At 35.3% G+C, this 17852-nt stretch overlaps 1 protein-coding gene across 1 annotated transcript in view; it reads right to left on the bottom strand.

Moving 5' to 3' along the window:
* Nucleotides 1–17852, bottom strand: part of PDS5B (PDS5, regulator of cohesion maintenance, homolog B (S. cerevisiae)) — a 77034-nt gene that overhangs the window by 27220 nt on the left and 31962 nt on the right. Inside the window, exons 12-22 of the mRNA XM_010157438.1 lie at nucleotides 17240–17353; nucleotides 15644–15725; nucleotides 12246–12294; nucleotides 10622–10761; nucleotides 10429–10544; nucleotides 8586–8691; nucleotides 6767–6927; nucleotides 6007–6130; nucleotides 5066–5224; nucleotides 4219–4287; nucleotides 955–1091 (exon numbers count right to left, since the gene is read on the bottom strand). Of these exons, the coding sequence (XP_010155740.1) occupies nucleotides 955–1091; nucleotides 4219–4287; nucleotides 5066–5224; nucleotides 6007–6130; nucleotides 6767–6927; nucleotides 8586–8691; nucleotides 10429–10544; nucleotides 10622–10761; nucleotides 12246–12294; nucleotides 15644–15725; nucleotides 17240–17353 (1257 nt within the window). The remainder of the gene's footprint in view (nucleotides 1–954; nucleotides 1092–4218; nucleotides 4288–5065; nucleotides 5225–6006; nucleotides 6131–6766; nucleotides 6928–8585; nucleotides 8692–10428; nucleotides 10545–10621; nucleotides 10762–12245; nucleotides 12295–15643; nucleotides 15726–17239; nucleotides 17354–17852) is intronic.

Genomic DNA, 17852 nt, shown 5'->3' with positions numbered 1-17852 from the left:
AGTTATGCTGAAAATCTAAATTACTGACACAAGTCCCCAGTAACTGCCACAAACAATCTCATTAAATAATTTAAAACTATGAAACAATCATTTAGAAGGAACTTTAAGAAAGACTATGCAGCTGCTACAAAGATAACATACTAGACAATTCTCAGGTTTGCCATTTTGCACACAACAACATAGGTTCTCATAGGTTCTATCTGCATAATCACTGTGTAACATTAAACTGTACCCCAAAAATTAAACCTTTTTACTCATACTGGCAGAATCCACCCATGCCCTTTATGGCTTTTGTAGACATAAAATTTTCAGTGTTTGGCAAGTAATAGTGGCTGACAGCTTGTCACTTCTCCTACTGCAGAGGATTAAGGAGATAGCCAGAAAAACAAATAATTTGTCTAACAGTCACTAAAAGGTAAATTATTTAAAGACTTAATCCTCTTTAGACATTTCCCTCTTCCTTTCACTTTTAGGGGCCTCAAAGGATTACAAGTCTGCCTTCAAGCAGAAGCACCTTATGTACTAGTTATTCCCACCTGGTTTACTGCAACATGCTATTATTTTTTATTAGAAAGCCTGCCTATCGGTCTTTGGCATACACAACAATTGGTACACCAGGAAGAGCAAGCTGCACAAAAAAATTAAAACCTATTTTCAGAGGAAAAGAGGAAGTTACAGTTTATTCTTGCAATATGAGTAATGGCCCTTTGAAGAAATAAATAAACCAAAGAAGATAAAAACATTAGAATACAGCTATATCTAAGGTTTTTAAAGAAACGAGACTCAAACTTAAGCAGAAATCCAGCCTGTTTAGAACTAAGTTTACCGCTAGTTCTTAACAGAGTAAGACAAACATTGTTATGCAGTGTAACAGAATAGTTTATGTACTACTTTGACTAAAACTCTCCCCACCACACCATCACAGACATCAAAACATTACCATCCGTTACATACCTAATTTTCCCCTGCTCTGTCAAATCTCCATCACTGTGTAATATTGTTGTTAACAACCTTAGAGTAGAAGTTCCTGACTTGCTGTGGTTGTTCTTCATTCCTAGCAACCATCGAACCATCATCTTGATGGCCTGAATCTGAAAAAAATTAACACACAGAAGTCCAATCACACAATGAGCCTCATTTTTTAAAAAAACCTTTATCTTAATTTAATCACACAGTATTCTCCTAAGTGCTTTTTGCTGCTACGAACATAAGGCTGTTAATGCTGCAAAACATCATTTAAGTACTGAAAAGATAACCAGACGTACGATTGCTAGAGAGCAAGTTTTCACCGAAAGTCCCAAGAATTTATTACAGCAAAGAAAAATCCTACAACATTTAGATAAAATTTGAACTGCTGCTTCTACTAAGTAATCACATATTTTGTCCTGTGAAAACACTGTCATGGTTGACCTTACATCTATTAAACACTGTGGACTAGGGAAAACAATTTATATTTAGTAAAAAAACAAACATTACTGGATCAAAAAGCAGAACACTTTCATCTTCCTATATACCTATAATTCTTGTGCTTAAATATTCCCTATATAGTCTTTTATTTTAAATTTATTTTAGATATGTTAATTAAAAAACACTCGTAGACATTTTGACTGTTAGAGTATCATCCCGTATTAAGATAACTAATCCTGGAAAAGAATTTCTGTCATGCCTATTTAAAGAAAGGCCTCAAAGCCTGTTACTTAGGATAACCACTTCTGCCAAAGGAAACATTCAGTATTTTGAGGCAAGCTTCTGAAAGTATGCAGAATCCAGCAGCTATCATGAAACACTGAATAATTTCACACATTTCTCCAGTGAAAATAAAGCATCAGTTTGGAGAATAAGTTTTAGCATTTGAATCCCTCTGCCCTTTCAATTTCCTTCTATATAAGAGATGATAGAGGAAATGAAGAGCAGTATCCTCCTACAGCAAAATGAAAATGAATCATGTAGACGTCCTGGGAGGGGAACACACACACCGTAAAAAAAACAAAACCCAAATAACCCAGAAAAACCAAAATCCAACCCTGAAGTTCAGAACACAAAACCCAAAAGCTTGGGAAAAACTAAGGTATGTTGGAAAGGAAGCTAGCACTTTTTGTACACAGTAACTTCGAATCTTCTACTTAATGGAAAAGGCAGCTCTGTTAACTCTTACATGAACATTCACAGTACAACCAAATGAAGCTCATCATACAGTTGGTCTATTCCATGTAGCAAGCTGATCACAATGGTCCCTTCGCATATAAGTTCTAGGACTGTCATCTATCCATGAGTTTATTTTTTAGCACTATAGAATTCTAATTCTAAGGGGTAACAGCAGCAAGTAGGATGCCTCAACAGAGAGATACCTGGTCACTGTCACAGGAGATCACTGCTTTAGAGCAGACACTCAAGTGCCAGGCATAGGAATTCAAGTCTAACTCATACACTAATTAATCCAATTCATAATTAATACTGCACTGCAACATTTCTCTACAGACATTTCCTTTAAGGTTTAGCACCCATAGTAGAATCTTCTCTTCCTAAGTCCTTCCCCCTTTCATACTTAAACTTCCTAGTTTTAAGATCCCCATTAGATATATTACATAGTTATGTTGCAAAGGGAAAAAGAGGTGTTTAAAAACAGCGTGGAAAAAAAGTCAGGTAGAAATCGTTTATAAAGTAATGGTGTGGCCTGCAGCGTTCATTAAATATAGGTTTCTCCATGGTAATAAATGCTAATTAAATTTGCAAATCAATTTTCACAACCACCTTTTTTCACTTGCCAGTAAGTGCTTCTTGCAGTTTTCAGGCTTGGCTTCAACTTCAAATTGGCTTAAGATTTTCTATAAGCCAATTCCCTTCCAAACAGCCAATTGTATGAAAAGTTTTACCAACATAAAAGTGCATTTTAGAGAGATCTTGCAGCTTCACAAGTAATTTTACAAAAATAAGAAAAACAATTGATATTTACTACTTCAAGTTACACGCATAATCACTGAAGTGGAATAATGTCTAATTTAAACTAGCAGTTCTTGAAATCAAACCAAACATGCGTTCTTTGAACAGTTTCTGTAGTGTACTGTGTAGCTATAGAATTGCACAAATAAGTATCCTTGCTGTAGACAAACGAATAAAAAGCTAACAAATCAACTCCAAACACAACTGAGCATTTCACATATTGAGTTCTGTACCAAGCTGGAAACCAGAGTCCTTACTAAACCAGCAGAGAAAGATGTATTATGCTACAAAGAGTTTAACAACTTCAAGAGAAGGCAAAGAACTTTTTAAAACCATCAGAGCAACTTTATTTAAAAGGCACTGGAAATTAAATGACAGCTATAATTAACTTAGAAACAGCATGCTACAACGTACATGCATCTTTAATTCTGAGTGAAAATGTGAAAGCATGATCTATCCCTATTCTAAAGAAAAAGCATTTAAAAACAAATACAGACATAGGATGCATTTTACACAGTATAAGTCTACTTCTGATTGTGTGAAAAAATTGAGTGGAAGAATCTATTACCAAACCCAGAAAATGTAATAATAAACTTACCCCCCCCCAAAAAAAAACCACACCACACCACAAAAAAACCCCACACCACCCAAGCTTGAGAGGACATGAAGAAAAAGCCCAAAACCAGCCCAAACCACACAACAAGCCCACCCATTTTAAAGTGTTGTTGTTCCCACCCCCCCCCCTCTATTTTTTCCTCTCATACACACTGTACACAGAGAAAAGCAATGTAACACATTTATTCCTTCGAGCAAACTGACAAATCCAAACCCTTTTTTTTCTTTATTTCAAAACAGCACTGAAAATTGCTTGGAATGCCCTAAAAATGCAAAAGAAAAAGGGAAGACTTTAAACAAAGTGTCTATGATATTTAACTCTTAAACAGGAGGGGAAAAATAATTATTTCAACTGTGATAATACATGAAACACTTCAGCACTGCACATCAAACCTATAAGAACCTATTAAAAAGTCAATAAAAAAATGTATATGTAAATTTATTTCAAAAAGTAAAAGAAGTAGATGCTCCTAAAACCAAATTATTTTCTTCTGGCAATCCAAAAAAGTGTATTATGCTAAGATCCTCAATTTAAATAGTTACTTCTTTGTTATTTTTAGAAAGGTCACAAGGAAACAGAGAAAAGCAATTGACAGCTTTAGGAGTCCAAACATTTAACTTAAGTATTATACACATAATCACAGGAAATTAAGTGTTACTTACTTTAACAAGTGTTTCAGGAGATACTTCTTCATCAGGGACCCAAAGTTTTGTGGTCTTTTTTCCTGGAAGCTAAAGCAAATGTTACATTTTGTTACACTACTGTTGCTCTTCAGTGAAACCTGCTGTAATCTCACTTTTCCCCTTCTGAAAACAATACAGCGGCACTCACCGGTTAGCCTTATGCCATCTGTATTAAGCATTACAGGTGCAAGACCCTGTTCTTACTATTCAAGTATCAGCAAGTTTCACAGTAGTAAAGGGGTTTTGTTGTTAGTAGTGTTGTTACCTGAAAACTATTGTTTTAGAGTGCCATAGCCATTGCTTTGAAAATAATTTCTAGTTTCCATATCCAGTAGACTGGAACCTCAAGCACACAGTTTTAGATAGTAAATCTTTCTCTGAACAATGGCTGTCAATGCACAAAAGTGGCGGGTTTTTCACTTTACAATCACTTTCAATACAGAAGTATTAGCAAAATTAAAAATCAGTCTTCCATTTAAAGTGTATTTTAGTTTCAAATGCATTATGCTTACAAAATTTAACAAAATGACAACTTGCTTGCTCAAGACAAGACCTTAAGCGAGTGAAGCCGATAACACTTCTCCCATTTTAACAAGCCACTAGTGATCAAATGTTGTGCTACAGTTTGTCACTTTTGAAAGGACCAGCAAATTAGTATGATCCCCTTTCCTGTACCATGTGTTTTCAAGTGAGTTGGGGTACACATGGACATCCAGAAGACAGCCACGTCCAAAAAGCAGAACCATCAATCCAAATGTTTTCCCAAATACTTGTTGAGTATCATACTACAGAAGAATGTCAGCATGAGGTTTTAAAAAATACTTACCCTATCATTCATTAGCAAATCTTTAACGATGAAAGTGGCTACCAAAGATTTCAACGGGGCAGCAAACTGATCAGGTGCCAGCATGGCTATGTGGCCAATAGTAACCAATGGCGTAATGAGATGCTCAAAATTGCTTGGATCCAGACTTTTATGCAGTGGCTAAAATAAAGGCAACAAATTCAGGTATTAGACATAACCTGTGTCTGAAGAGGGGGAGGAGGAGGAGGAGGAGTTCTGCACCAAGTTGTCCATGTTGATTTCTATTACAGAAATGGGATTTTTAAAGTAGTATCAACTATTTAGACTTAAAGACACATTCACCAACCTTACAAGTCTAAAAATCAAAACAAAAATGAAGACAACAGACAAAATGTTTATCACATCTGGGTAGTTCAGAAAGTGGCAGCTCAAGCAGGACCATTTGGGAAAAAAATAGATTAAAAAAAGCATATTTTCTTCTTGAAGGAAATGGTAATTTCAGTAATGGACTATGATTCAGCCTTCAATATAAAAGGCTGATGAGCACTAATTAAAAAGTACATTTGCAGTCATAACTATAAAATCTATTAAATAGTCTCTACCATTATTCAGCTTTTCATAGTTTCCGTAACCATTTAAATATCTTGCGCCAGGACCCAACAGCGGTGAGGAATAGTGTACAGTTCCTCTTTCCATTAATAGTTCTCGATTCTAGCAGACAGTCCAACAGTTTTTCATTCTAGTCTGTTAAAATACATAACCCTAAACAGGATGGATCATGGGACACTAAAAGCCACCCTCCGCTACCATTTTTTGAAGCCAAACTGAAGAAGAACAAAGGGAAGGAGAAAAAACCTTTTCTAAATTTGATAAAATTTGCATATAAATTGTCACTACATCCTGTAGTTTACATATGCAATGTCAAATATGAATTAAAAGTAACATACATATTTTTATTTTACCTCAAATATCTGTGCAAACTGTGTTTCTTTGCTGGAAAATATTGCATGGATGCAGTGAATAGCATACTTGGCTTGACGAGGAGGTCCCTTTTTAGCTTTATGATGCAACACTGGAAGCAAAGCACTTAAACAAACAAACAAACGGTAAGTACCTTTCACAAAGGGAAAATCTTCCAAAATACCAGACCAGCAAAAAAATACAAATATACATATATAGAACAAAACATTTCTGTAAAAGTGCTAATTGTCCTGGTTCTGGTAGTTTCTTCAAAGAACTAAAAAAGTGTTATTGACATGGCTTTCAAGTAAAAATAATTAAATAAATACATAGAACAATGCAAACTGGGTTTTGTTGATAAACTATCATGTGGTAAAACAAGCATTTTATCTGCTCAAGTTACTAAATGCTCTTTTGAAAATATTCTTGTCTACACATCCCCATTAAATTGCAAAGAATGTTTTTACACTACCATATATTTAATTTAGGAAAAAACATGAGTAATTCTGAAGGGCAGAGATAAAAATTACAGTAGTGTCAGTGACGTATCATCTGTCACTACTTTGAATATATTCATTTCACTTCCATTCTCCAAAAAACAATGCATTTTAAAGTCATTCAAACCTCTTCCATGTTTTAGCTGAAGTAATACTTTCTTCCAAAAGAATGCAAGACAAGGCTATAACATACAAAAGGAAGAATGAAAACTTCCAAAATCCCATATAGTAATTAACACTGCTCAGAGTAAGATACACAACTTACGATCGTATGTGAGGAAAGTCTTCTTCAATTTTACTTCCTGTATTTTTGAAAATTTGTAATGCAGCTTCTGCCACTTTTTCATCATCCATTTTCAAGCAAGCCAGTAAAGATTCAAAAGTTTCAGCTGAATGAAATGAGATAGGGTGTGTAAAAGAAAGTACCTGCCAAAATAAGACGAAAGCCATGTTAATATTTTTTAAAGGTTCACTTCTGCAGAACATTCCATCAAGAGTCATTTTTCCACTGCCACACTGGAATATTTACAATACTCTGCTTGGTTTTGTCACTTGATCCACATTTCTTTTTCTGACTTTTTCAGTACCTCCTAAACATTTGTCTTTATACGTGGTCTCATCAGTTTTAATTTATTTCTCCAGTCTCAATTTCTTCTCCTATTATTTTGAACGTGCCCTTCTCAGTGACTACATCTGCATTAGCAAGTACTGGGTTACAGCAGAAGCAGGTCTTCAGAGAAACACAAGTGATGCTAAGGAAGCAATATTCACATTTCAGGGATTTAACCTCAGGGTATTTCTAGAATGACTGAACCCACTTTAGCTACTGCAACGCAACACGTGCTTCTGAAGCCCATCTCATAATTTTGCTTCTCTAAAAGGAATCCAATTTGTGTGCTCCCAGACTTTACACTTGTTTGCAAAGTGGAACAACTGGTTGTGCTCTGCAGCAAAGTTCCTATTTCTAAAACAGCAATATAGAATAGGGTCTCTATTCCCTCAAGCTTTCCACAGCAGCTTTCCAGATACTGCACCTCTCCTTCAGATTCTTGGACTCTGTTTTCAAGTATGACAGTCCTCCCATGTTTAGTTTGTTTTGGTTTTGGTTTTTTGGGTTTTTTTAAATAACTCATCTGATCCTCCCTGTAAGTTTGCCTTCTCTTAATTCGTAAGTGGCTGTTGGTTTTTAGTCCTTTCCATCTACTATTCTGACCCAAGGCAAAGAAACAATCCTCAAAATCTAAGAACTTCACATGCAGTTTTCTGTTTTCACCCTTACTTTCCACCCTACATCTGGCTACAATCACATGCTCTCAGAGCAATCTACTCTGCCCTCAGTTGATCTAAGATGCTCTGAAAACTTCAGTATCAGAGTCCTTTAGATTTTGAGGCCTCTGACGTCAACCCACAGCTGCATTGCTCCCCAGACTCTCATATAACTGACGTGCTACTATGGCACAAGCACCTTCCTGTGCAAGTACAGGAAAAGCTGACATTACATAGTGCTTTTAGCCTAAAGTCTTTAAGAGAGACGAAGTGAAACAAAAATCCCCGTGTAGTTGTATCTTAAAAAGTTTCATGCTTTTAATATTTATCAATAACCCAGTGATTAGCCCTTTTCCTCCTAGGAAAAAGGGAGGAGAGTATGAAATTTTGTACAGTGTCTGCAGAAATGCTTCTTGATGGGGTTTGCTATGTTAACGGAGTCTCAAAGATTACACATGGCTGAAATAAGACCCCAATTTATGAGCAACTCGGGGAACCACAGTAATGTACTGATACACAAATACAGTTCCAAAAGTAGTGTAACTATATTCACAGACCGCTGAATTCACACTTTAATAACCTAAACTCAGCTGCTGTCACACATGCAACTACTTTTGACTTCCACAAAAACTTGTAAACGGTTTAAGATAACTTACTTGTGTGCCACAGAGCAGAGAGAAGAAAAAACACACCAGTACTCATCCATACAGCTACCACATGCTTATGACTAAAGATACTGAGTGCTAATTAAAAATTTATTTAACCAAAGTTGTTTCAGAAAGTTCCACATGATCACTGACCACCAGGAGTGTACTTGCCTTAAGCAATTCAAGACCTGCTCTGATTGCCTGGTCAGTAGGTACACCTTCATCTTCATCATCAGCTGTTCCATCTATAGACTTGTTTACTTGCTTGATAAGGGCACTGAAGAGGAGAACAAAACATGGCCTTGTATTTACTGCAATTCCACCGTGTATGACCATTTTCACAGGTTTGAGATATAATCTTAAAGGAACTTATTTAAAACATAAAACGTGAGCTTGTTATTATAAATCAACTACATATATAATCTAGTTGCCTTCATCTCCTATCTGCATCAAAGCTTTTGAAGCATTAAGTTCAAAAATGTTTGTCCATCCTGAATTAAGAACTATATACAAATCACTCTGGAAGGATGACAGAAACTATTTAAGCATTACAATCTACAAATTCAGGCAAGAATTAGGGTGGGGTTACTAGCTGCTATGGATTCTTAACAACTGATGGAAGACAACTAACATTTAGTCCATAACCAAGAGAAAACAACCAAAAACCACCCACAAAACCAAAAATATTAAAACAGCCATGTAAGAGTTGCTGAAAAATTTAGAAGACATCTCATGCATATTTCACCTTGACAGTAATGCTTGGTTTTTTCTTACACTGTACCCTAGGAAGGGAAATGGTGATTATCCAAATGATACTATAAGTAAGCGGTGTAGGCAGCTTCCTGACCAAGCACTGAACAATAGTCAGAATATTGCAGCAGTACACCCTGTAAATGATATTGATAGGGAGAAAAAAAAAATCCACCCCCCACAAAAACAAATACCCACACCAAAAACCCAAACAACTGGTAGCAAACCAAGGGAGAGACTTCCTAATCAGACTTCCCAGACTTCCTTTTTTTCCCTTCTGCCCCTAACTGGACAAAAAATTACCCTCTTCTAAAAAAAAAAAAAGAAAACAAGCAGTTTGAGTCTCAAAAATCAAGCAGAAATTTAGTGAAATTTTATAAAGATGGGAGAAATCCAATTCTGTGGTAAAACTGAATATTTGTACTTTTTATTACCTTTTTTTCTTTTATACAGTATGGCAGTCAGCAGGTAGACTGTGAAATAAACATTACAACTTTGTGCCACGTGTGAATATTACTTTAAATATGCATTTTATATTGTTCTGTGAATGTGAAAAAAATTTATTTTTGATTTTGAAGTAAAAATCCAGTTACACATTGTACTTAATTCAAGATCAGAAACAGAGTTTACGTGAAATGTCAATGGCTGCATTCCACTGCACATGTGACAGGCAGAAACTGAAAGCTCAAGTATTTCAAAGTCAGTTACTGCAGCTGGAATTAACAGATAAGAATTTACCAGGATTTAGAACTAGTTGTCTCTAATAAGGTACCATGTATCACAAACACAGCTGCTAAATAATCACTTTGGCAATTACTTTTTTCCCCTCCAATAACTTCCCTGGCTTACTCCTCCTTAAAGTCTTGATGCTCAGCACCACAATCTTTACTTGCTCAGTTAAATTATTCTTTATGCCACTACAAGCTAATATTCTGGGTTGAAACCTTCAATGAAAGGCCATGAACAGAAATTTCTTTTAAAATAAGTCAGTCACAAACCAAACTGCGCCCATCAGCACCAGATCCATATTTACTAACAGGTTGTCCCAGCTGTGCTAAATGACAATTCAACTGTTTCTGCGACTACATTCAGAATGAGGACACAAATAGCCCTAATGCAAGGGGAAACAGAAAAAAACACTGCAGGTCACCAGGCCTTAAAACACACCGGCCCAGTCCATTACTGCTTGTGCTTAAAAGGGGAAATAAGAAACCACAACTTCAAAACCTGTGATCTAGAGCCAACAACACACACACAAAAATACCTGATGGATTCAGTATCAATGTGCACAGGAGCAATTCTCTCAAGAAGAAACTTTATCATTTCCAGGAAAGGATTTGTTGGTTGTTTTGGATTACCCAGCTTCTTTGTTATTTCCCTCTGCAATATAAGTCCCAGTTAAATTTATAGTCAATTAAGTTACAAAGATAGTCACATATTTTAAGAGCAATTCTTACCACACATCCTTCAGCCTGTTTGCAAGAACATGTTGGGCTAACAAGCATTTCTAACTGACTTCTTATTTTTTCATCATCTTCTAGAACTTGTGTGAACTTTTTCATGAAATCTTGAGCTTTGCCCGGATCAGGAAGGTTTCCTTTAAATAAGCAAAAGAAATCACTGTGTATTTTAAGACATATCAGTATTGTATATTACACAAGTTTGAAACATTGTATCAAGAAGGTTTCTATGTGTGTTTAAGTTCACCAAGAAGGGGGGGTCCAGACCCCTACCCAAACCACAAAACACCTTAACATGTGCAGAAATACCTATGAGTACACCAGTTTCTAAGAATTTGTGTAACCAGAGACCTCCACTGGCTATTAGCTTTCTTCACCCTTCATGCTAATTTTTTAGCCTGTACTTCTTAATTAGATTAACAGCTAAAGTTGACCTCAGAATGCAAAGCCTATACTCCACAGAGAAATATACTCTAGATAGATCACCTGATATGACAAGTATGAAAAACAGAAAGATTTTTGCTAAATTACCTCTTCACTAAGCTTTACAACATTTGAAAAAAAAGCCTTTTTAAAACGTATTTCTTAAACTACACATTGATTTTTTATTTACATTTTAGATGACAGCAAGACAATTAATTGACGAAGTATTAGTCTACTATTTAAGATGTTTCATGTTTTTGGTACAGCAGGCGTTAAGCAAAGTTGGCACAGAAAATGGTATAGGACTACAGGACAGTTAGCTCAAAGCAAGTTCTAAGTAGTTATTTTGCTGTTTTTTAAAGGTTCTTTTGCTGGCTTTCTTTCGGTTTTTGGGGGTTTTTTTTATGCAACTAAGAACTTTAATAATCAGGAAAATTACAAGCTGATCAACTTTTATATTATACACAAAAAAGGATTTAGAACATGGCCAACAGGGTAGCAAGATTCAGTTTCTCTCCACATTTTTTCAAAAATGTATGTAGCCTTCAGCAGTATCTTTTTTTTTGCCAAAAGAATTGGCCTTTTTTTTTTTTGGAAAAGGCTGATTTAAAACCAAAACTTCAGAATTACAAAGCAATTTGTTCTTCTTCTTACTGGTTTTAATGCTACTGGCATCGTGGGCTGGGGGGAACAAGAAATCTTGCTTTGGGATTGGTGGTTTTTATTTTGCTGAGAGTTCAGGTTACATAGAAGTTCAGTATCCAAAGTGCCTTTGCTGCTACTGAAACCCAAAGCGGTTTGCATTCCCCCAACAGCATTTACAATACCAACACCTCAAACAAAGGTAAGGCAGAAGATAATTTAGTAGGTTAGTTAACATCAGCTAATCTGTATTTTATAATAAATGCTAAGGCATTCACTAACACCCTAGATGACCTAGATTTTGAATTAGTTCTTCACAACAGATGCAGCCAAAATGTTCCTGACTGGAGACCCTTTAGAGTAAGGAAGTATTTCTGTTCACAGCTGTCTTAATTCCTTAAAGCATAATGTTAGATCTTGTTCATCATGATTTGTTGTAAGTTTTACCTACTACACAACTACTTTTTACAAACTTACCTCAAATGATTTTTAAAGCAAGAAAGCAATACATCTCAGCTCTTATTTTTAGACAGAGTAAATACTTCAACTGACTTACTTGTTATAACCATCACTTTTGAGAATATAGCTTTACTGCTGGCATCTGTCTGCAAGTCACAGAAGAAAAATGGATTAAGTAAAAATTTTACACTACATTTCAACTTGAATATTGAGTGAGCAAAATTCCATAATGCATTATCAGCAAGTCAGCAACCATCACTTTGTTAACACATCAGTGTGTTAGAAATCAAAACCACCACTGCAAAGTTAATGCTAGACACCAACAGGAAGCAAGATTTAGTTAGATCATGCCTGCAGTATCACTGTCTCACAAATATTATGTAAAGTATTTTTAGTAGTTTTCAGTCTACTATGTAACTTATGACACAAATGGGTCGTTTCTGTAACTGGTTTCCACCTAAAGCCTCTTTGTTTTTAAATATAAAACAAACAGCGAGCATTAAATAACACTATCTTCTTTTTCAAATATCAATTCTGAGTAGTCTCCGCAGTAATTCTCACCTTACTGTAAAGAATGGAGCAAGTCAGTAGTAAGACAATTGCTACTCCCATTCAGCTGAACAGGGTAGGCAGACATTATCAGTGTAATAGCAAAAGTAACAATCTAGAACCATGGCAACAACACAAAAAATTGAAAACATCGCACTTTGGGATATCTGTGAAGCTCAGGTTTCAGTGAAACTGTTCCTGATACAAAGCTGTCCAACAGCACCTTATAAGCAAAATAAGCTACACAAAACAGACTTTTAATCTCATTAGTTTTTCTTTAGTCAGTAATTCTTCTGGTACAGGATTTCAAATTCCACATGCGAAGTCTGCCTTAAGGGTTAGTTCTGACACTGAATAAATGGAAGAGGAAACCAAAGACTACAACAGATTTCACAGCCAGGTAAAACTACACAGCAAGCAAATATTCTTTATGAGACACTATTTCTAACAAGTAAGTGATGTTTCTACAACATATCACCTACTACTGAAGTTAGACACACTAGTTCCCAAGACACTTTTTCTTCACTTTCAGCTGTACTCCACAGAATAGGAAGTTTTATGGAATTACTATGAAGTTTGAAATATTAATGAATTATCAGTAAAAATGACAAAGGGAATCTTTAACTGTATAGTGAAGATAACACTAATCATCTTCAGAAGTGTTCTAAGGTGGACAAAAATAAAAAACTGTGTAGGAAGTGTTGTTAAACAACTCTGAAATGTTCATAAATAAAATGAAAATTGGAACCTGAAAGAAAATTTAAGCTTACAGCAATGTTGTCAAAAGCATATAGACCCATCAGCTTCCTAAAAGAAGCTGCTCTTTTGCCAACTGATTTCTGACAGATCAATTTCAATGCCATAACTTAATGTCTGCAAAACCTCATAAATGCATGTAAACAGTATCAATTGATAGTTGTAGCCCATAATTAATACTCTTCTGAGAAAAGATTTAAATGGGAACACAATTGCACTTTATGAGCTTTCACTGAAAAGTATTTAAATTCAAAAAGAGCCATGTTTAGCCACCACCACTGCTATAATTTTCTTTTATAGAACTCCTTTTATAACAGACAAAAGTAATAGTAGACAATCCTGAAAAGCACAAAGAAAACAGTGTCAAAACAACTGAGAAAGGAGGCTCACCTTAGAAGAAAAGGAACCAATGTACTTAATATGAGGCAAACGAAGACCTACAGTGGGCCTTGTCATCAGGTTCGGATCAGGAAAGTGACACTAACTGGTAGTATTGCAAGACACTACCCTTTTCTTAGAGAATTCTTAGAATTATTACAGAGCAGATTGGAAAAACTTCAAGACAGAGGTCAAAGTCTTGTTCAGGTGTTATCTAATTTCTTTGCATTTTATTGATGAAACCTGCATATAGGTCTCAAATAAGGTTCAAATAAGCCATATGAGCTTTGGAGATAACAAAGACACAGTTTATTATAATACCCTTGCCTAACACATGGAAGTGTCTATTTCCAGGAGGATTATTCTTCCACTTTTCAGAGTAAATTTCTGTTCCGTGGTTGACTAAGTGCTATGAAAGAAAATAAGATTTTGTGTTCTAACCTGTTTGTGCAGGGGGGTGTGGGGGGCTGGTGTCATTAAAAAAGGAAATCAATTAGCAAGTTTACTGAAAAAGGTGGCAATGCTTGAGGACAGTGGCCACTTCAGAAAGATTGAAGTAGAACAAAAATATAGCATGAGATTAAGACAAGCAAGGTTTTTAGTGAACACCCTCTTCATCTTCTGAGACGGACACTTGGCACACCATTCTAGCCACTAAGTATTTGTGCAGAACTTTCTGTCACTTTTTAGAGTCGGAAGAACGCTGTCACTCGGGGGGCTTCTGGCTGTTGCAGCTCAACAGGTATGTTCAGACAAGAAATGAACACCACCACCCCAACCCAAAAAGAAAAAAAAATTCTGGTTTACAGGATTCAAATAATAATGTCAACAGATACAGAATCTCCATATTTGCACCTTTTGCAACTCAGAAGAAAAACCCCAAACTGCACTGTGGAGTTTCTATGGTTCTGACTGGTTTGGTCTTTTAATACCAACTAAATCTTCAAGTACTGGCTAAAGTTCCCATTATAACAGACCTTAAGTTGAGCAAACTACTAATCCTTCACTGAAATGTGAAAAACAGTGTGGGAAAAATCCCACACAAATATATAAATGGGAGCATGGAAACACTTTCTACTATATATTACTTTCGGCATTAAAGCCGAGTTCTAATCACATCCCAAATGATATCCAGAACTTCATCTTAAGATTCCTTTTCCCTCCCACACTTAAGCAAGCACAGACATGTAACTAAAACAAATCTATATTTTACTTTATGAGAATATCCTAAATGCTCAATAAATGTTTATTTTGTTCCGTCTGTGCAAATAAGTATAAAAAATTCAATTGTAGTCTGATATCTCAGACTGATACTGATAGCAGTATTTAAGAAGTTTCCAAGAGGGAAGAGAAACAAGTAACCTGTTGGGATACAAATATTCTGATTTCTTTAATGTTACTAATCATACATAAGATAAGAAGTCACAAGTGTATAAGTATTTTTTATTAATTACTAGATTTGCCAGTCAAAAAATAAGAAGCTGGTTTTTCACTCTTTCAAGAACCAGAACAATCCTGGCAAGATGTAACTCAAACACTGGGAGCAAATACTTCAGTATCAAGTGGCTGGTGAAATCTTTTCAAAGTTTCTGTAACAACCCTTCCCCCACAATTTTACTAACAAAATGTATACATATTCCCTACCACAAGAGCAGCCTAACAGAATAATAGTTAATTTTCACTTATTTTTTTTCCTGTCTGTCATTAAACATAAGCTCGAGATAGTCAAACAAATGGAATTAAAAAATAGCATATTAAGTAACTACATATTCTATGCAACAAAACTGTGGGTTAAAGATAAGTTTAACTCACTTTGGGTTGTTTTATTAGGTCAACTAAATCCTTTACTTGATGTCGTAGCAGATTTTGACATTTCCACATTTCATTCAATGCTCTAAAAAAAAAAAAACCACACAAATAAAATTGAGAGTTGTCAAAACAGTCTATTCATTAAATAACACAACTGTCCAATAAGAACCTTTAAAATTCTTTATAACTTCATACTCAGAAATGTGCTTATCTGAACCTTCATTTCTGTGTGAACAAAGGCTAAGTGTTTCCTAATGGCATAATATAGAAAATCTAATTTGTCATATTAGACTGGAACAAAGTGAAATTTTGAAAGAAGTTTGATTTCAGATGCTTAACTACACTGCCTTTAAAAGAAGTAGGAAGGAGCTGATGTCTGGCCCATAAAGAACTCATTTGACAAGTCTGAAATCACTGTTTAAAAAAACATTCCAAGAAGCAGGGTAAAGCAGATGCTTAAGATTTTTATCATCAAAACAATGTTTTTCTTGCACACAGAAAGCAGCTACTAGATTAATAAATTGTGGAAAGTGGACATGATTAGACTCGTAAGAGACACATTAGAGATATTCAACAAAATTGGAAATTAGCACATTTTCCAGGAAAAATAAGCCATATAATTAAAAAAAAAAAATCACAGCTTGATTTAGAAAACTTCCAGAATCCACAAGTAAAAAGTCAGTTCTATATAACTATCTGAACGTACAATGACTTTACAATGAGTACTGCTGCATATGAAAACTGTAGAATTCAGAAGTTATTTCTTGCCTGAAATAACAAGTACTGAATAATCCATCCTGCATTTTAATTTAGTCTATACTAAAAATGACTAAACAGTAACTTTTCATTTTTACTATACTATTCTTAATTTGTTACAGTTGTAATATCATTAAGCAGGTAATACAAGTCATGCAGGGGATTCAAACATCAGTTTCTGTAGTACTTGAAGGCCTTTGGGGTTTTTAAGCCATTCTTTCATATACGAAGCTTTTTCTAGTCTTCCTCATGAGGAGGTAAAAAACACCCAACTATATTTGATTTTCAAGTGACTGAGCACTACTAAATGAAAAACAAAGTAAAACTAATTCAATTCAATCAAACTGCGAACATTACAGTAGCAAACTTATCAGCCAAATACATGTGCACGTACCCATTTTAAGCTGGAGAAGGCACGTAACAATTATAAGTAAAAAGCATATTGAAGGAGGAAAGATAAGAGAAGGAAGGAATTACTTGTTTAAGTCATCCTGGCAGCTATAAAGTGTATTAATACAGAAGTTGTCAGATAAGATCTAGGGCTATTCAACACTACCATCTATGCTATCTCTTTTCAGAAATAAAAGGACTGACATGCATTCAAGCTTCTTTCCAGATCTTTGCCACTACTTTTTTAGCTGTTTATGCTTAAAAGGTACCACACATTGTTAGAAAACACCAAAATCCCACTTGAAAAATAGATACCATTGTTATATTCTGTTTTCTGACCATTCATAAACTACTTTTGTCCACCGGCTTAGGCTACTTGTAACAGTTTAGAACTACTTTACAATAATATTGGTATTAGAAATTCTTTTGCAAGAAGTCAAAACCAGCACATACTTCACAGCATTTGAATCCAGTGTTGCGTAAAGGTAATACAAACATTTCATTCGTTCATTCGTTTCCAAGTTGTGAGGAACCATGTACTGAGCAAAGATGCGTTCAACAAGTAATCTGAAAGACAGGATTAAGAAACTTATACTGCAAAGGAAGAAAGTGGTCTTGAACTGCCAAAACATGCAAAAATTCTCAGATCTATCTAGGGATCAGTTGTTGTACATAAAGATGGGGTTGTTCAAGAATCTAAAGGTGGAGTTACTTAAATTCCAGTATAACTCAGCGTAAAATAACCAAAAACGTATCACTACAGAAGACATAATGTTTATGTTATCAGGTGACATGATCAAAGTCAGATGTATTAATCTACATGGGAACCAAAGCATTTTAGAGAAGGATGCCTCCTAATGATCAACCCAAAGAGATGTTGTCAGTGAATATGATTATGGGTCAGGATTGGTATAAACCCAAGAGTTGGCACAAATTACTGGGCCTAAAATAAAAAAAAAAAAAATAGCATGTTGATTATATCACACATTATCATGAAGCCCAGAAGGAGAACTCAGCTACTAGTGAGAAGGAGCTGATTTCCCTCCACCCCTCCTTGGCACCTTTC

This window comes from Eurypyga helias, unplaced genomic scaffold (assembly GCF_000690775.1).
Source record: "Eurypyga helias isolate BGI_N326 unplaced genomic scaffold, ASM69077v1 scaffold3338, whole genome shotgun sequence".
Taxonomy (NCBI): Eukaryota; Metazoa; Chordata; class Aves; order Eurypygiformes; family Eurypygidae; genus Eurypyga; species Eurypyga helias.
This window is presented reverse-complemented; position numbering and strand designations above follow the sequence as displayed.